The sequence below is a fragment of the Pteropus medius genome, unplaced genomic scaffold (genome assembly GCF_902729225.1).
Source record: "Pteropus medius unplaced genomic scaffold, Ma_sr-lr_union100, whole genome shotgun sequence".
NCBI lineage: Eukaryota > Metazoa > Chordata > Mammalia > Chiroptera > Pteropodidae > Pteropus > Pteropus medius.
In genome coordinates, this window is record NW_024356333.1 from 616,732 (window position 1) to 637,194 (window position 20,463).

General features: G+C 52.1%; 1 protein-coding gene across 11 annotated transcripts in view; it reads left to right on the forward strand.

Annotated features, from left to right (window-relative positions):
• Positions 1–20,463, forward strand: part of XRCC2 (X-ray repair cross complementing 2) — a 128,855-nt gene that overhangs the window by 79,979 nt on the left and 28,413 nt on the right. Inside the window, exon 5 of one of the 11 annotated variants that reach the window (XM_039861335.1) lies at positions 10,295–10,317. The exons of the other annotated variants lie outside the window; for them this stretch is intronic. Coding sequence (XP_039717269.1) covers positions 10,295–10,302 — 8 coding nt within the window. The 3' untranslated portion in view covers positions 10,303–10,317. Of the gene's footprint in view, positions 1–10,294; positions 10,318–20,463 lie in introns of those variants that run through there. 11 annotated transcript variants of the gene reach the window in all.

The window sequence follows — 20,463 nt, forward strand, 5'->3', positions numbered from 1 at the left end:
GACCACGACCCCTTCAAAGCCTCTCCCCCTCACCACGGGCTCCCTCCTCTGCGTCTGCCCGTTGCGCTTAGCTGATGTCCTTTGGACTCGAAGAAGGGGAAACTAACTTTCCAGTGTCAACAAAGTAAGCTTCCTAAGGAAAAGAGAAAAGGTAATTTTTAACGAATGCCTGCTCTGTAAATGTTATTCCATTTCATTCTCACAGTGAACCTGGGAGGGGGGCTTTCTGATTCCCATTTTACAGACAAGTAAATCCGGGCTTCGAGCACTTCCGCCGGTTGGTCTGGGGTGCCCAGCTGGCGGGGGCGGGAACGAGACTCCGTCCTGTCTGTCGCTCTGAGCTCATCGTAGCCTTTTCAAAGCTCCAACGTCTCTTCTGAAGGGAAATTATTTTGTTTATTCTTTGGCTCAAATCCGAGATTCTGCGGAATTTATAGTATCGATCTAGTGGCTCTTTTCAAAATATGCTCACCCCAGGTGTGTATTTGTCCTCCGGAATACCAGTGAATGGGAACATTGCTCGACTGGGACTGGTCGCCTAGATGGGACCTGACAATGGACCAGGAGAAAGATGCTTCTCAATCAGTCCCTTAGGTCCTCTTGCCGCTGTTTTCTTCTCTGCCGACCTGGTTGCCTCCGGTAGGGCTCTTCTGAAAGGTCGCTTTCTGGATCTTTGCAAAGGAAGAATTTCAGCACAGCCAGAATTATAAAGGGAAACCATTTTAATTTTTTAGTTCCTGCCATTATTAGCTCCCCTCGTGTCAGCCCCTTCTCATTATGCAGAAGTGCCTGCATCTGACAGAGTGCCTGGCCCTGACTCACGACTTACTAATGAGATCGTACTCCTCCTTACAATTCCAGAATCCCATCAATCTTTTCTTAATTATTTTTAAGTGAATTTGCTGCTTAAGAAAGGGAAGGGCGTATGTGGCACTAGCAGGAACTAGGAAAGTTTCATGTGATTTCAATTTCAGAAACTTTGTTGGCAACATGGCCTGTAACTGTTGCCAATGTTAATAAATCAAATTTCGATGTCTAGGAACGGGTTCAGTGCCATGCACCCACCCTCCCTCCCCCCCCACCGTCGTATACCAGAACTCACTCAGATTCAATGAATCAGACCCTGCAGCTCTGCCGCAGCAAAGCTCCTTCCAGACCTCACTGCCAGCACACATTACAGTCAGCGGCGCAGCCAGGGGTAGACGCGACATGTCTGACAACGGGCCCCAGCCGGAATTCCGAGAGCCGGGGTCCTGGATGCCAGCTACACTGCGCTTAACCCTTTAGCAGCCCCAGGAGGTGGCGGGCTGGAGCAGGCAGATATCGGGGCGGGGCTGGGAGGGGTGGGGACAACATGTATTTAATGGCTGCTGGAGAGCTATTTAAATATTCTGACATGCGGTCTGGTGCAGGTGCTTGCCATTGTTGGCCCTGCCTACAGCAGTGCAGTGGACTCTCCCAAGCCTGGATCACTGTCACCTTTCCGCTCGTCTGATGAGCTGCCGTAAACGGCGTCACCCCTGATCATCTGCCCAGGTCACCCTCCGCCCCTTTACGTTTGGTCAGCTGCGCTGTACGCCTCGTCTCCCTGGCTCCGCTGGCCTCCTCTCGCATGCCAGCTTTTGTGTTTTCCCTGTGAAATATCGGACTGCAAATGTGAAAGTCCAGTTGTCTGATGGCACATGTAAAGGATTTAATTAAGTTTGTAATGTAAAGCAGACTTTGGACGTTCGCGCCATGCTGTGGCCCTTGGAAGTCCCAGTCACCCCTGGAAAACGTGACTGGAGGCGGAGCTCAGGTCAGCGGGGAGGAAGGTGGCCACCACGGTGAGGCTTCCAGGCCAAGCCGATAGGGTCGGTTGGGGCAGGAGCGACACCTGGCCGCCGATGAGAAGCCTCACACCTCCCGGACCTGGCGGCTCTGCCGTCATCTACTCCCGCAGCGGCCCCTGGCCTGTCGCTAGAACAGCTCTCTCTCCAGCACGGGGACCTTATGTGTTATACTTTGCGCCTGGGCTGGCGCTGCGCCATTGGGGCCCCGTGGGCCCCTACTCCATACTTGGTGCTATTTTTAGAAGTGTCCCAGGCCGGGGAGGCAGGCCACCGGGAGGCGCCGCCGCCCCGTCCCCTGCTGTGGAGGCCAGCGGGCCCGTGGGAATGTGACCAGGCTCCCGCTCCGAGAGCCGCGCCAGGCCCGGGCCCGCGGCTCTGCCGCGCCGTGCGCTCTGGTGACCGAGTCAGCTGGCAGTAAGGGCTTGGGGAAGCGGGCGCGCGGCGGGGCACAAAGGAGCATTGTGCTGGCTCCTCGGCCGCCGGGGACTTGGCACCCTGAGCGCGCGACGGCCGCTTTCTGGGCAGATGGGGGCGACGGGCTTAACCCCTGCTGAACAGAGCAGCATGGGAGGCGGGAGGGGACGGCCAGGGCACAGCAGAGCCCAGAGGAGGCCAGCAGGCAAGGCAGGGCAGGGCGGGCGGGGGTGGCACAGCCCTGGCCACGCCCTGTGCCCTTGCCAGGAGTAACGGGCCATCGTTTTGCCCACTGTCCTGGGAAGGGTGGTTTCCAAATGACCGTCGCAAGTGTGCAGAGCGTGGACTGGCGGGAGGCGGCCTGGAGCGCAGCGGTCAGGAAGGAGGCCGGGCGGGCCGGGAGGCGGGGTGGAAGGGCACGCAGCCTCCGAGGCACGTCTTTCTTTTTCACATCCTGAATGACAGCAACTCAGCTTCCTGGTTTGGGTGCCTGAGCCCCATCTTCCTCCTGCTCCCTTCTGGGGAAGGTCGAATAGAGCCAGGAACTGTCCTCTGAAAGTGACATACTTGTTCATAGTGAAATTTACTGAGGAGTCAAGAGAATCCCAGAGTCAAGGGTCGGGGGACGCCTCGACTCGAGCTGCCCCTGTCCCTTCCCTCGGGAGCCCACGGGGCTGCCAGTCAGGGGCAGACCAGCCCATCCTGGACCAGCAGTTTGCCCCAAGGCCGGGGCGGGGGCGGGGCGGGAGATGCGGAGCAGCCAAGAGAAGTGTTGAGAGGAGGAGCGAGCTGGCGCTGGCAAGCAGAGGGGCCCGGCAGCCTACTCCGCCTTGAACAGAATCATTGCTCAGGTGCAAAACTCCCGAAAGGAGCAAAACTAGGACCAGCTCCCGCCAGGGGCAGCCTCTCCCACCCCTCTCCTGCCAGGGGCAGCCTGCCAGCGCCCCTCTCCCACTCCTCTCCGAGCCCTGCTGTCTGTATCGGGCTGATCCCCGAGCCAGCCGACTCAGGAGCCACCTGTTCATGTCCCCGCCCACCTCCCTGACCTCGGAAGTGAGAGGAGGAACGATGGGAAACCCAAACAGCTGCTTCGCCCCTCCCCCTCCCCCACAAAGTAAGCCGCCCAGCTCTAGGAACAGGGCCAGACCCTGGCAGATGAGTGACTCTGTGAGAGGTGCTCTGTAAGCACATTAACTCTTTCATTCGCTGACCAGCTCTCTCATTTAATGGACGATAAGTCAGGGCTAGGAGGGACCTCGTCGACTAAGCCTAGCCCTCTAGACAGTTCCAGTGACCTGCCCAGGGTCAGGACATGGATCGCTAGCAGAGTCAGGCCGCCAGCCTCCAAGATGGCCCTCGGTGATCCCTGCCTCCCGATGTCCACAGCCTTGGAGTCCCTCTCGCAGTGCAGACGGTTGGCCTGGGGAATCAAAAGGATATTGCAGAAGTGACCGTGTGTGACTTCCAGGATTAGGTCATAAAAGTCATTGCAGCTCCCGCCTTCTCTCTCTTCACTGTATGGGGAGCCTGCTGCCATGTCACAAGGACACTTAAGCAGCCCTGTGGCGAGGTTCACCTGGTGGAAGCTGAGGCTTCCCGCCAACAGCCAGCACCGCCTTTTCACCTTGGACAGCCTCCGGCCTCCAGCAAGCTGTCGCCTGGGTGGAGGCCCCGCCTGTGTCTCAAAGGCCTTGAGCCAGAGCTTGCAGCTGAGGCTTCGCTGAACTCCCGGCCCACTGAAACTGTGCGAGTTAATGGTGTCTGTTGTGGTGTCACAGGGAAACAGCTGCACGTTTGTTAAAGGTGGCAAAAGAAGTTTTCTGCAGACGCCTGCAGTGGGGAGAGCCTTCAGCTAGGCTGAGCTCAGCCCGGATCCGTGCAGGGAGACTGGGCGTTCGAAGGGAGGAACGGGAGGGGACGGGGGAGGAACCATGGTGAGCTCCAGCAGCCAGAGGAGTGGAAAATTACGAAAAGTGGGGAGGGGGCTATTTTCTGAGAAGTGTTAGGCAAGGCAGGTGTTGGGTCAGGGTGAACCTCAAACAGAAAATTCTTTTGACAGCCTGAGCTTTCCCAGGCAGGACCTCAAGAAGGGCTGGGCCATGCCAGGGACGTGGCCTAGAGCTGTTAGAAACCAGGCCGGTGTTTCTTCAAGTCCCTCAGTGTGAGCAGTGGACGAAATCGTGCTGAGATTTTGCAGTTCTCACGGGCCACGGCCGAGGCTGCCTCCAGAAGCGGGCTCAGAGGAGCCTGACTGAAGTTTGGTCAAGGAGAGTCTTTGGGAGCCTCTGTGAGTTGGGGGACGGTTCGTTTTGCAGTGACAGGTACCTGTGCCCAGTCTATGTTTCTGGGGCCTGTGCGTTTTCCACCACCTACTCGGCCCTCCTTCAGAAGGCCAGCCAGGGGTGGCTGCTCCGGGGTTCGTACCGGACGCCTCGTGCGCTACGGTAATCACGGGGCTTCAGCCAAACCGTGCAGGACCGTCGGGTCTCCCTTGCCTCACCGTCCGTACACTCGTTCCCATGATCACCCAGGGCCCCGCAGACGGTCAAGGGTATTTCTAGACCTAACAGGCATGGCAGGGTCCTTCCTCATTATAAATACCACCCCAGATGACACCCTGCCAGCTAGGTCTGTAACCCTCTGAATGCGAGTGTCAGGCATCGAATCTGTCACTTCCCAGGAGCAGAGTTCTGGAACCCAGTGAAAACTTACTTCAATTAGGTTTTAGAGTAGGAATTAGTGTCTGTCAAATGCAGCATGAATTCCTTTAGCCATTTTTCAAACCCTTTGTCCCAGCTGAGCCGAGTGGCCCGAGGAATACACTGAGAGCCGATGAGATATTCACGACACAGCCACCCTAATGGACTTCGTTTTCCTTATCTTAAGATATTGCGGACAGCTGTGTGCCTACCCTCCAGGGCCAGCTGGACACTGATCACCACCATCAGGACCATAGTCTCCACTGGGGCGGCCATTTTTCTTAAAATGCAATCCCAAACCCCTCTATACATACTTATTACTATAAATTTTTTAAAACCCATATACATCCATAATCGTCTATATTCAAAGTAGAGTAAGAGAGTGGTTAGCACGAAGCTTAAGAAAGCAGGGCCTTCAGCAAAGACCTGGCTCCAAGGACTACTCCCTCTCGGAAGCCACCTCTCACCTCTGAGCAGAGCGCGGTCCACCAGGTGTCAGAACTTAGGTCTGTGACCCTTCCTTAAATGTGGACAGTAATTCCCGGAGAAACAAGGTGGTGAGACTAGCAGGCACAGGGCGGCCGCCCGCAGCTACGGAGTAGCTGGACTGAGCAGCACATTGTCCCCGCTTTGAGTCCAGGTCCCAACAACAGACTTAATCTTCATTCGTTTGTTAATTGATTCGGAAAAAAAAAACAAACATATCAATTATTAATAGGAAACACCCATTGTTTGCCAGGGACTGCTGCTAGACGGTGGGGACTCGGAGATGAAAAGCAGTCTTCGCCCCGAGGGAGCCCCAGTCTACTGGGGAGAAAGCAGACGGCGTCGAGTGCGCGTGCCGGGCATGCTGGAGGCGCCCAGCAGACGGAGGGGCACCCGGGGCTGAGAGACCAGGCAGGTTTGCCTGGGGGAGACACTCGAATTGAAGCTGAGGAAGAGCAGGCAGAGTAAAGAGCATTGAACAAGGCCCCGAGGTAAAGAGAGCTCGGGTGCTTTGGACAGAGACCTGGCTCCCCATTCGGCCTCTGCTTTGCAGCGGTGCTGGCCGTGGGCTTCGGGCCAGTCGCTTGGGGCTTGTGAATTCGTCCTCCCATCTGTGAAGTGGGCGGCACCAACCTCATGGGGTTCTGTGAGAGCGGAATGAGGGAACGCATGTGCCCGACGCAGGGTCTGTGTCTGGTCAATTTCGGGGGGAGCCTAGCAGGCGGGACGCCCTCTGGAACACAGTCGCCACCCTGGGTGCGAACTGGGAGGCGCAGACCAGGTTGGTGGGCAGTGGGGTGGGTACCGTGAGCAGGATGGAGCACAGGCAAAGGGTCGGGTAGCAGATGGGACAGGGGAGGTGGAAGCAGAAGGGACGTGGACTGTTACGTGGTGTAAGGACGCAAGCGTTCAGCCCGGAACAGGAAGCTGAGGGAATAGGAAGGTCTGTGAATTTGGGTCTAAAACCTCAGCAGGAGAAACCGAGGGACTATGGGTCTAGCTGCTTCTCCTTTCAACTTCCCTGCACCTTCATTTTAGGTGCAAATTACAGAAGTGATTGGCAACTGTTCTCACAGCCATAGATAATGTCAGAAGTGGAAGGATTAAACTATGAAGACAAAAGATTTAATTAATTTTTAAGAGCCCCAAATGGGCTCTTAAAAATGAAATGGCTCAAAAAATACATTGAAATCATAATTAGATTTCAGGAGTAATGGAATTTTAGGAGGTAACAGAAGTCCTTTTGTGTTCTAAGCTCATTGGAGTTGGGCTTAGCTTCACCGTACAAAAATGATAAAATGTGTCATTAGCTGTTGTGATCACTTTCTTAAAAATAAAAGTGTTCGATTTCATTGTGAATAAGGTACACGCAGACATATATGTATGCAAAGGCAAAATCTGTTGGTTTCCCATGTGTACCTACTCCGTAGAATGCGGGCCTGACACCTGACGGGGTGACGGAGATCTCGGGCAGGGAGTGAGCCACAGAGTCCCCACCCGCTAACGGGGAGCCCAGAACCACGCTGTTTGCCTTACGCCGTCTCCTCTAACCCTCCCTGCAGCCCAGCGACGCGGGGCAGTCCCTCCATGTTAAAGCTAAGAAAAGAGAGGCTGCCACAGGTCAGGTCACCCACCTTCGCTGGCTCTGCCACGGGCTCCAAAGCCCACATCTTCAGCTAAATATTTCTCTTCTGTGTTCATCCTTGGATGTCCTCTTAGGCCACAGGCTGCGAGTCCCTTGGTTGGGGCCCTGACTTCTTCTTCCTTCTGAACTACAGGTGTGGTTCGCACTGCCCAGTACCTCTGGGCTAGTCCCGCGAGGCAGTGTCGGGGAGGGTCTAGGAGCAGCCCGGCCTGGCCGCAGGTTCGAGAGCAAGCGTGTCCTGCCTTCAGCCCTCCAGCTCTGTCAGCACAGTCTCTTGCTGTGACCTCCCAGTTTCCCATTCCTTGCCCCCAACCACCACCAGGACTCAGAGGACCCCAACCTCTTGGGTGTCCATCCCTGTAGTTCCTTCCCAAGGCCCGCTAACCTCAACTAAGTGCGGTCGCACAAAAACACCAGAAAATAAGCATCCGAAGAAGAAGCGGTTGCGTGTGTGGCGAGGAATTGCCGACTGCAGCCTGGACCTGTGCGGGGAGCTTGCAGGGGAGGCGGTGCTGCTGGTCCGGCTCCCCGGAGCAGTGCTGGCTCTGCACCCCCAGATGCGCACAGGTGCAGGTGTTTGCATGCTCTCGGGGGAGTGGTTAGGTATAGACTCTGGATTCTGGCCACCTGAGTTTCAATCCCGGCTCCACCCCTTACCAGCTCTGTGACCTTGGTCAAGTTCCTTCACCTCTCCTGTTTCTCATCTGTAAAGTGGGAATAGCCACAGACTCTTCCTGACTGAGTTGTGGTTAAGATTATTTGAGTGAATAAAAGCAAAATTATTTAAGACATCGCCGGCCATAATGGCAATTTTATCATCATCATCATCATTATCATCATCATCAGGAAAATGTCCTCTCCAAAACGAAACAAAATTTTACACACACAAATATATATCTGCCTCCGTTCCGTACTCTACCTAAAATTGTAATCCCCGTGCTTACGGGACAGACAGCCACACACTGGCCGTTGTCTTCAGCTATCGATTTCCTCGTGTGTGTTTTAAATTTCTTTCTTCTTTATTGTGCCTTGGGTATAGACATAACATTATTCAAAATAGGAATAAGAAGGAGATCTTCTAGATTCCTGATGACTTTTATTTGTGTCATTTGCTATTTTATTATATAGACTTCGTAATTCAAGAATTTTTGCCTTTGTTTGGATTTTTTTTAATTACAAGATGACATGAATCCACAGATTCATATTGTAGAAGATTCAAACATATCACCAGCCCGCAGAAAAAAAGGTCACTGTCTCTTCTACTGCCTCCACCCTGTGCCCTGTCCCCACCCCAGGGTTTATCCCATCCCTTACTTGGAGTGACTTGCAATCTACTTTCTGTGCCCTGCTTTTTTTCTATACATAAAACTATCTGTATCCTGGTTATTTCGACTTGCTTATTTTCTACTTAATGTATTATATACAGCCTTCTATATCAGGATATACCGATTGATTGATCAAGAGATATTTTATTCTTTCAGTAATTATTGCTTTAACCACCATCCCATCATAGGCATTTGTCGCCAACTGTTGCCATCGCAAACAATACTGCGATGAACACCCTTGTGCACGTATACCTCCATCATTCTTTTTCAGACTTATTTATACCCTGCTTACTCCTAAAAAGGATTTTAAAAAGCTAAAAATTATTTTGTAAGTTGAATCCAAATCTGAAAGATACCAGTTGTGATTTTAGATAACGAGAGAGGGGAAATCAAGCGAATGTCAGAAAAATTATAAATGAATCAAGCTAAAATGCTAATTTGGAGAGGGTGAAACAGATGGGGCTTTGTGATACGAGATCCAAAGGTTTCTGGAGACACTTATGTTTGAAGTAGAAGATGTAGCACGCGCGTTCTTGGCAGCAGAAATCAAAAGCAAAGTGATGTTAAGTTGATTTTTTTCCCAAACAATCACTCCCACCAAATCATCCTTCCTCATTCTATTTTTAAGTAGCAACAAGAATGTTGTACACGTTTAAGATCGTTGACTCTCATTTAATGAAGTTCTTATTTATGTTTTCTTTTTCTATATATTTTCATACGTTTCCTATCTCTTCATTTCTAATGCTAATGCTCGCCTCGGTAGAAGTTTTATGAGAACTTGCCCTGTTCCCACACGAGCTAGTTTAGAAAAAGGAATGGAGTCTCCACACCAGGTCGTTCCCCAGGAAAAATCTCTCCGAAGGCATGTAGAACAGTCAAATGCATCCTTCCAGCCACTCCCAAGCTTTGGGGAGATACCTGGCCTTGTTCCAAAAGCTAGTAAAGCCAAGTCCAACTGAACTAGATTCTGCACCCTGAGGATATACTTAGACTCACAAGAAATATTCAGTAAGGACTCTGCCAGTGGTAATGCACGGGGGAAGGGTCATGGTAGGGACCTTCCAGAGAAATTCAGTCAACAGTCAAAGGGGATTTTAATACAAAGGAGGAACAGATAAGCCTTTTCTACAACCAAATCAACTTATTCAGTCCCTGGTTCTTTTTACCATCCTCCCCACAGTTATTTGCCCAGAGCATGTTCTGCGTCCCCAGGCGAGTAGGTTCGGTGGTCCCCAGGTGCTGTCCGTGCTCTGAGAGCCTCTCGGCATCTCTCCAGTCTCACCATTTAGCATCCAGTCACGCGCCTCCTGTTCCGGAGCCTTTCCCGGTACAGACCGTGGGCTGAGGGTGGCGCACCTCAGCCGTCCATCTCCAAGCCAACAGGATGACAGCTGGGCGCTTTCAGCGTCATTCTTGTCTAAAGGGCGGGTCTTTGCTGGGGACCTGCGGCCAAACGTTCTGTGTACTGGAGTCTCAGTCTGTTGAACTGTAAGGTGGACGTCGCTGCATGCAGCCCCGCTCCGTGCCCCCAGCTCACTGTGTTGGGGCGCGCACGCAGAGCGCGCTGGGATGTCCGCGGCCCGCTGGGGCTGCAGCGGGGCTGGCTCCTCCCGCCTGCAAGAGCAGACCGTGAAGCTGTCAGGTGGTCTGCAGGCGGGCGGCTGTCACGTGGCAGCTTGACATCGGTCGTGGCGCAGCGTTGGCACGGCCGGACTCGTCAAAGGCAGCAGGCCAGGGCCTTTCACCACGTATCCAGCAGCCCGGGCCCGACCCGCAGGCTGCGGTAGTGTCGCCGTGCTCAGGGCCGTTTTCCGGGTGACTCGATGGCAACTGCGGTGCAGGGGGAGTGTCATTCTTTTGAGACCGTATTTCCAAAGCCCTTCCCTCTTGCAGGGAAGTAAACTAGAAGCAAACCAGGAGGCATGGGCCCTGAAAAGAGCTCCCGTGAAGCTCTAGGAGATTGCCGAGTTCTGCCGTGGAGTCCTTCCTTACCGCAGTGGAGCGGGGCCTTCGCTTCGTGCCGGCCCATGGAGCCAGCCAACACGAGGAGCTGAGCATGCTTCCTGAGCCAGCTGTGCAGGGCGCTCAGAGCGGGCAGCGTGACACCAGCCCGCCAGTCTCCCTCAGCTCCGCGGGCCCTTCGCCTCCTAGACCGATGGCTCCCACGGTCTTGATGCTCCTACTTCTGCTTTGGGGAGGCTTAACGCAAGCTTTAGGGAAAAGGAGAGAAAGAAGCTATGGACGGGCCCGGCGGCGTGTGGCGTGTGCCGTCGGGCCTCTGGCCTGCACGTACGCCCGCCGGGGCCGCGGGCTCTCGTCTGGCCTGGGTTGGAGGCCACCCCACCTGCCCGGCTCTTTCTGTGCCTCGGCTCCCTTATCTGTGAAATGGAGACAATGACCTAGACTCCCAGGCTCTGAAAGTCTTAATAATGCCGTCTTCTGGCCCTTTGTGAGAGAAGCCCTGAGGGACCCTGGAACCTGTGGGGAGCTTGAAGGCTGCACTGGTCCTGCCTCCAACCTCCCTGGGGCAGGATCTCCACCCCTGGACCCACCTGGCTCCATCCCTGCCCCACCCCATGACCTTGGCTGCCCTTCACTCCCAGGGGGCCCAGTAGGGGCATGGGAGGGTTGGCCTTGTGCCATGCGGCCTCTGGGATCAGGGCCTGGCAGCATCCTTCTTGCCCAGGGCTAGCAGTGTCTACCCCTGATCCTGGTACCCAGCATATCCAGGTGCGAAGGTTGCATTGCCCTGGGGCGGTCACCTGTCTGCCAGGGATTGGGTGATGGGCTTCCCCGCCTGGCCAAGGGTGTGGTGGTTCCTGGCAGTGCGTGTGTGTGGGAGTTAGTTGGTGGTAGGTGTGTAAAAACCAGCAGAACAGGGCCCCCAGGCACCTGGGAGGGCTACAGTCCCTTAACAGTGTCCTCATACTCCACAGAGAGTGACGTTAAATAGAAAATAAAAGCCACCTGCATAAGCCTGAGATAGACCACAAAAGAAAGGAGAAAACTTGATATTCTGGTGCTTTTAACAGCACTTTTCCCCGGCTTTTTGCGCAAGGGGCCCCATATGTTCATTTTGTACCCGGCCGAGCAAATTATGTAGCCAGTCCTGCTGAGAACAGTACTTGGCGCATAATAGTGCAATAAAAGTTTGCTATTATAATAATTGTTATTGTAGCCGTGTTCCACGTGGAGTCATGTGTCTGACAGGTCTTGGCGGGAAAGGTGAAGGGCGGCGTCTGCTGGGCCCCGGCGCCTTCCTCAGCAGTCTCCCAGTAACGGGGTGAAGCCTGTCATGGAGGCGACCTTCATCATTGATTCGGACAGGTTCAAGCACCGCTTTCTGCCAGATAGCCGGGCGCTCGGTCTTCACCGAGTACCGGGATTGGGGCTTGGCGGGGAGGAGCAGCAGCAGACTGCTTCCCTAGGGAGATGGCCCGCGCACCCCCGTGCACGATCCCCTGTCCAGGCGGGGGCGGGACAGCGCAGGGAGAGAGCATCGTGCTTGAGCCGTGATTGGCTGGCTGGGGTGTCCGTCCCAATCCCCTGGACACCCAGAACAACTGCTGGGCTCACCCTCGTTTCCAACTCAGTAGGTCTGGGTCTGGACCCGGCAAGTTCCCGCTCCCAGGGGGCGTCACTGTTACCCCATCTGAGAACTAAAGAAACGCGGAGGCTCCCTGGGTGGACACACTTAGATGACCGACGGGGGAGAAAGCAGCTGCACATGGAAGGACCAGCTCAACAAGCTCAAACCCACAGAGTACGGACTGGCCGTCCGTGGAGCCGGTCAGCCCTTCCCTTGTGACTCAGAGCGGCTCAGAGCCCTGCACGGCAGATCACGGAGCTCTCAGAGCTGGACCCACGGGGATGTCCTCGTATGTGGCCACGGCGGTTATTCATGAACCAGAGCTCTGAAAGAATCGACTTTCTGTGGATAACATAGATGTTCCACTAACACCTAACGCTTTTAAAGTGTGGAAAGGAAAACTCCCTCCCGCCGGCAGGGTCCGTGGGTTAAGCTGGCATAAGGCAGCGGCAGGGGAAAGCATATGAACGTATGTAGTATTTTCGCACACACACGGGAGTCTTCAGAAGGAAAATTAAGACCTGCTGTTACATCCAAAAGCCTATGCACCTTATTACACAAACGATGATACATTGTGGGGCTGCGACAGGGCGAAGGGGCCTGGGCTCAGGGCAGTAAACTGTGGGACGATGACTAGGAAATCCGTGGAGAATCAGGCGAAAGGTCAGGTTCGACCGTCCTGGGCCTGACTCCCAGGTTGGTGTCACTCCCAGTCTGGTGCAGACTGTTCTCTTCCTGGAGCAGGGAAGGTGCTGCTTTGTCCCGGGAGGTTTCATGACCTGCATCCTTCAGGGAGCTCTCCCTGGGGCCTTGGGCGGCTGCCTCACCTGTGTGTCCCGGTCGGACGGGGTGGGGGGGAGGCGGGGCGGGGGGCAGCGGGGAGGATGTGCTCTCTGCAGGGCCCTGGAGGTCTTGCTCTGTGCAGCAGCCTCCTCCCCAGCACTCTGTGTTGACATTCTGTCTTGGCTTCTCTGGATTTCCAACTCCATCTTCTCAATTTAGGGAGACTCTAGATTCTCCAGTTCCAAGTTCAGACAGGATGCGTACCAAGCTCTCTGCACCTGTGACCCCCCCTGGACATCTGCCCACCAGCTTCGGCCTGCCTGCATGCTGGAGGCTCTTCCCAGAGCCCTCCTGACAGGCTCTCCAGGCTCCATGCTTGCAGCAGCGTCCTGGCTCCCCGTGTGTGCCCATCCTCTCTGTGCCCACCTGTGCATCACCCAACAGCATCAGCTGGCTCCCCTGTGGGGCCCCCCCGACCCCCGCTACAGTTTCTTCTTCTTGCCTGGAGGCTGTGACCAGCTCTGGCCTGGGCATCCAGGAACTTCTCCGCCATCCTACAGCCACACCTTCTTCGATGAGGTCTGAAGCCCCCTTCCAAGTTGGTCCCTTGGGGTACCCTGTGGAGCTCTCTCCCCATCTTTACAGCTTATGCTCCTATCATTGCTTAATAATCCTTTACATTTAACTCAGTTGCTGTAGAGTTTCTGTCTCCTGCTTGGATACAGACAGTGCTTATGTTTATAAGTCGATCTTGAACCTGGCTTCATTGCAGAATTTATCATTAGTTCCAATAGCTTGTTGATTGTGTTGCCTGTTAAATAGAGATGATTCTATGATCTCAAACAGTGGCAGTTTTGATACTCCTCTTCCTATTCTTAAGTCTCCTCTATCTAGCTCCCCCTCTGTTGCTCTGGCCGGGCCTCTACTACCGTGCTTGGCGTTGGAGGTGGTGGGCAGCTTGGATTCCCTTTCTTAAAGGAACGCATCAGAAATTTCTCTATAATCTACAATATCTGCTAGATCTTTGGTACCAGCTTAAAGAAGTTTCTTTCTATTCCTAATTTTCTAATATATATATTTTTAATCACAAATGAATGTTTAAGTCTTTCACATGCTTTTTCTAAAGCTTTTGAGGTAGTCCTGGGATTTTCCTCCTTTAGATTACCGCTAATTTATCGATAGATATTCCTTTAATTGGAGGATGGATAAGGAGCACAGTAAACTGTGAAAGAGATTCAGTTAATATTTTAAAATATTGCCTTGCTATTCATAGCCGTAGACTCTAGAAAGTGTTAAGCTATTCCAAGAAGAAAGAGGGTCTCCGTTATTTAGGATCTGCACCTGCTTTAAAATCTGAGTCTTGCTTCTAAAATATCAGCTGGGAATAGTTTTTATTTCAAAAAAGTCTGTACTATAATAGTTAACACTTAAGATTATGTTTTTCAAATATTGGACAAAGGGGAAATTTTTTAAATTAAAAAGTCTTAATTACAAAAGTAAGACACACTTATTGCATAAAAAGTAAAGCAATTTTCAAGGTACAAAGTGAAAGTGGAGAGCCTCGAACCATCTTTTTCTTCCTGTTCCTGTTGCAGAGGGGTGGTTTATCACATGGAACTTGGGAAAACCTTTTTACAATTCCAGTCTGACAATATTGCCCATCAATTTTTTTGAAAATCAAACATATTATAGCAAAGAGTCTATATTTGAAAAAAGTAAGAGAAACTCCATATAGGAATCCTTTAAAAAAAACATTCATCTCTGTCGAATTCTTATTTTCATATGACAGCAGTAGGTAGACCAAAGGAAGACAGAAGTTGGAGATTTTCTCCTCTTGAAAAAGTCCTTAATTACCTTTCTCAGCCCCAGGGATGCCTGAAAGGAAGTAATCTTCCTGTGAGAGAGTAGAGTGGTGCTTTGCATTGTTCTGAAAGCTTTCCAGCATGGATGGGGCGTGGGTGGGGCATGGAGAGGGGAGTATGGGTGAAGTGGGAAGGGCATACTGGAGAGGAGCATAGGTGGGAGTATGGAGTCTGGGGCATGGGCAGGGAATTATGGATGGGGCATAGAATTGATATGGATGCTGACATGGAGTGGGGCCTATAGGTGGGAGGCAGGAATTAGTGCTCGGTGGGGTGCATGGGTGGGTATGGAGTGGGGCATTCAGATGCAGGGGCATAGGTGGGGGCATGGGTGTGCAGGGCACATGGAGTGCAGGGACATGGACCAGATGGCAGGAGGAGCTGAGCAGGGGGAAAATCGGGGGAAGTCCTCCTCTATGAGTCCTCCACAGTATGAGCTCAGTATTTTTTTTGCAGTATTACAGTGTCCCAAAACTTTAGACCCAAATTCTTATGTAATTACGAAAAACAATTTACAAGTCCCCGATGAATAATTTAGGATTAGCTGACACTTTGGGTTTACCAGTGCTGCTATAAACAGTGCGATAACATAGAAGCCAAGATTTGTGAATGAACGTTCTGAATAGTATCAGCTCTGTTATAAATACTCAAATAAATGTTTTTATAGCAGCAGTGCAAAGGACAGCCATGGACCTTTGCTCCATAGCTCCTAATTCACGACGAGATGATAATCACTTTAAGGAGGGGACAAGGTAAAAGGCTTAGACAACTTGCTCTATTTTACGGTTATTCTCCCTTATCTAGTTCTCTTCTTGTCTGTGCAAATAGGGGGTCGAAGAATACTTGCAAGAAAGCAGCATGTGTAGAAGGCTTCCGAACGTGCTGGAGAGCCTTCCTAATAGTACGTTCCTTGACCTGGCCTCACATCTCTCCCTTTGAGCCACCCCGTCCTCCCCGGAGGAACTTGATCAACACAGTCTGCGTTAACGTTTTAATTTTTATCGTAAACACAGTGGGGAGCCACTGAACTGCTAAGAAGAAGGGACACGCTATTTGCATGCAGAAGCGATAAAGAAAGGGACAGTAGCTGGGACCTGAGAGGGTGGCGGGTGATATTTTTTAAGGATGAGCTCGGCCGTGTCTCCCAGCGTAACGTTCAGTGCTGTCCACTTGTCTGTTTCCTCTTGTGTCCCCGGGCCTGGCCGGGCAGTGGCATCGCTTTGATTAAGGCAGTGTGGTGGGAGGGACACTGCGCGAGTCATGGGTAAAACTTCAACGGCAACTCGCACTCCCTGCCTCTGGGAAAACTTGCTCTGCTCTTGGAACTCAGCTGCCGCCTTGTGAGTGCCCGGGCCCCACTGACAGCCCAGCTGGGCTCCCAGCCCCCAGGCGTGTGACAGTGCCGGCTTGGACCAGCCCGGGCAGGCCGATGACCTTAGCCAAGCCACTGCACCTGCGACTGCGCCAAGGACCCTGAGCGAAGCCGTCCAGCCCAGTCCTGCCCAGCCCAGCCAGCCCAGCCCAGCCCAGTCCTGCCCAGCCCAGTCCAGCCCAGCCCAGCCCAGCCCAGCCCAGCCCGCAGCCGTGAGAGGTGATCGTTGCATCAGCTTCTGTGGGCTGCTGTCACTAACGGCCCTGGAGGCCTAAACTCTGGGTGGAGGAGTCGGAAACTGGGTGAAGCACCAGTTCCCTCTGCGGCTGTGAGGGGGTCCGCCCGGCCCCCGCCCCGCAGCTCGTTTCCCGCCGTGCGGCCTGCGTGGAGGGACGGGAGAGTCCCCTCCTCCCGCCTTTCCATTTATCCTCATGTCCACGACCCGTGAAGGGTCAGTCTCCTAAAATGTCTGGCAAGTTCTCCCTCTGACTGAAGATTCAGGCACAAGTCAGTGAATGGAGTTGGCAGAGCAGCTTGGAAAACAGTCCCAGGAGCGGCGGACCAGCGGCTCCCAAAGCATGGGCTGTGACGAGCCACACTGGTGGCCGCGGGGACGTGCTGCAGAGCGGGCCTGAGGCCCGCCACCGCTCCTGCACGGGACCCCTGGGACCCGATGTGCCCCCGCTGACACCGACCCGTGGGCCTCGGTCACTGCACCTCGGGACGGCGCTGCGGGCCTTACACTTCCGGCTTCTTCCCACCCTATGTGAAATCATTTGCAATGGGTGCACATTCTACCCCGGCACTAAGTTCTCAGCAGGAAGTTTTCGAGACTGTTTGTTTCAGGACACTTCTACACTCTGAAATATTACTAAGAGCCCCCGAGGAGATTGCCGATGTAGGTTCTGTTTATCAATCAATATTTACCATATTAGAAATTAAAATTGAGAAATTTTAAAACATATGCTCATTCATTCATTGTAAAACGATAATAAGCCCATTGTATGTTCATTTAGTTAACACACATGTATGAAATGTAATTGTATTTTCCAAAACAAAAAACATTGAGAGGGGGCATCGCTTTACAGTTTTGTAAATGTCTTTACTATCTGGCGTAATGGAAGACAGCTGGATTCTCATATCTGCATTCAGTCTACTGCTGCATGGTGTTTTGGGTTGAATTATATGAAGAAAATGAGGCCCCACACAGATACAGAGTTGGAAGGGAGTCTCTAGGATCCTTGGGGTCTTCTGACCACACGCTGAGGCGGGCTGTGCTACCGCAGGGAGCATCTGAATAAACTTGGGACAGTGGCGGGAACGAAAAGGTTTTCTCAGGCACCTCTCTGTTGATGTGAAGTGACTGCTCACCATTCAGCCCCTTCCATGACACTACAGCCAGGAGTTGGAAAATTCTATACTAGTCAATTCTTCTTCATTTCCAGCATGGCAAAAAACTATAACTTAAACATCTTTAATAAAATGAAGAGCTAAATTTATAACTTAAAATACAATTGTCGATGGTTAATGGAGAAGCTGTAATCAGTTTTAAAAATATGAATAACTGTATATATGTTTTTCAATCTGTAAATTGGTAGTTAAGACATTCAGACACAAACACTGTAATTCCCAGTTTAAACATTTACTTTTAAAATATGTGAACTGAATCATAGAGATAATAAAATTATAGAACTAAACAGGGTCTTAAAGATCAAATAGGGCAACTTCTTTATCAGGTAAAGAAACCACCTCAGCAAAGTTCAAATACTTGACTAATTTAACCTACAAATTAGTCGTAACTTGGCTTACTAAAAACGGTCGTCTTAATGAAAATCATTCCATTGCTTAAGAGCCGAGGTGGACGGAGCCCATGGGGAGAATCGACAGCGAGAAACTTTTACAAGTGGTGCCAAAATCTTACACGCAACATATTATCGTTTTCGTAAGATCCCAACTAGTATGTCCTCGCCAGTTTAGGCTGCGTAACAAAGCACCTCAGACTGGGTGGCTTGGACAGTTCTGGAAGCTGGGGGTCCGAGGTCACGGCGCCATCACAGTGGAGTTCTTGTGCGGTCCCTCTCCCGGGTCTCGGATGTTAGTCTTCTACCTGTGTCCTCACATGGCGGAAAGAGTAGGCGGCTGTCTGGCGTCCCCTTTTTAAAGGCGCTGACCCCGTTCACAAGGCTCCGCCCCCCTGACCGAAGCACCTCCCAAAGGCCCCGCCGCCTAATGCCCTCATGTCCAGGGTAAGGGTTTCGACATATGAATTTGGGGGGAGAGGCGCTAATGTTTAGTCATGTTAGCAATATAGCTATATTTATCCCATTTCGCAGGTTAGAATAGTAGATTTAAATTAAGCGATTTCCTCGCGGTCACACAACCCGAGTGGCAGGAAGCCGCGTCCCTCCGATTTCCAAACCCTCGTTCTGGACACGCGGCACCGCCTTGCCACAAAGCGTCCACTTACTTTTATCTGCTTAAAGTCGTATAACTCACTTATCTCAGTTTTCGCTTCTGTAAAGTGAGACAGTAGATCCATCTCTTAAAAAAATTAATGATTTATAAAATCCTAAAACGAGCTCGTCTCCTTTTTTATGGACTGCGTTTGTCAGTTTATAGATGAGATGACGTGTGTGATTTCTGCCGCAGCAACGAAAAAGAACGCAGATTTACTTCCGGGTACACTTCCATTCTGAAATCGTTGGTTTCAGGCAGAGCTGCAAAGGCTCTGCGGACTACATCAAACCTCGCCGCGTTTTGAAAACAACCCGGAAATATCACATAAAAAATCGAGATTTCCAGCTTTATGGGGAAATTGAAGGATCAGGCATGACTCGTTCCACATGCAAAATGGAAAGGATCACCCATCGGTGAGCAGCAAGGACTCTCTTTAGTCCACTGTAGTTCCTACCGCTTCCTTATAGACACGTGACTTTCAGTTCCTGCTGTAAGAGAAAGGACCTTTACACAGTTTTCAGGAATGTGAACAATATTCTCCTACAGGCTGCACTTGGATTTATATCACGAAATTCCAACAGGTCCATATATTCACGGGCCAGCTGCTGTGAAATTAGAAAGAACCGCCCCCCTTGGTATCTGTCGCCTAGCGGCCCACGGGAACAGCACTGGAGAACACTCGCAGGTGGCCCCGTGTTTCTGCTGGAGCATCAGTTCTCAGCCTTTGAGAATCTCTGGGAAACGGCCGAGGAATTTGCATTTTCAACAGTTCTCCAGTGATCTTTATGTATATCCAATTTTGAACACTACTGTCCGAGTAAACCAACTAATTAGGTTTGATCATTAAAGTAAAACCAGAAAAAAAAATTATTAATTTGCAAATTGTTTTCCCTGCAGCGGTCCTCCCACAGAACATATAACTTTGAAGAAAATTCAGAAGAGAAAGAAATGATTCCTGGCTGGAAAGGTCGGGGAAGGGCGGCCTCTGATAAATAATGCATAGATGCAGCGTGTGGAGAGTGGAGGGAAGGGTGTTCAGAAACCGCATGAGCGAACGCACAGAGGCAGGCACCTTGGGGGCACGCGGAGGGAAGGGCGAGCAGTTCCTTGTGGCTGTCACAGAGTTTCTCAGAGGCAGTGGTGGGCGTAGGCTTGCGAGGAGCTGGAGCGTCATCGTGGGCAGACGTGACTGTGGGAGGTGAGGGCTGGTGCGACCAGAGCCATGTCCTGGGAGTGTGTCTGGCTGGGGTAGAAATGTAGAACATGAGAGGCCGGGCGCCTCACTGACACTTCGGCTGCGGGGAGAATGCTGGGACTGGAAAGCGGGAGAAAGGTTTTCTGGGATACCTTAGGGGTAAGTCAGAGCCTGGACTTGCCCCCGCCTGGTTGCCAAGGGCAGTCAGAGATGGGCCTGAAGGCCAGGAGAGTCACAAAATATGCCTTTGGAATACTGGTTATTTTTAAGAAAAGAAAGATTCTGGAAGGACCTTTGACCTTCCCTCTAACCGCCTGAAAGGATCAGGTTGAGGGCCTGCTCCAGGAAGGGTGCCTCATCACAGGTAACTGCAGTGTAATATGAACTAGGCGTGATAGACAGGGAGGAGCCCAGCAAGGCCCTTCGATCAAAGTCCTCTGTGTCTCATTGTTGAAGGTCAGGCAGACATTCGTTTACCAAACATTCGCTTTTCCACCTCCACAGGAATTGTCTTCCTCCCCTGTGAAGTCGCTGCTCACCCTCTTTTTTCTTAGCTCAAAATGTCATGCAAGCCTCCACTGCCCAATCTGTCAGGGCCTCATATTCTTATGGGACCCCTGCACGTTCATACGTAATTAACTCGGTTAGTTTCTCCTGTTGATCTGCCTTATCATTTTAAGTATTGGACCAGCCAGAAGAACTAAGAGGAGAAAGGGGAACTTTTCTCCACCCTTACCCCCACCCCAAGGTCTGGATAAGTGGTTCTCCACCTCCACTGACTATTTGAACCATGCCGGGGGTGGC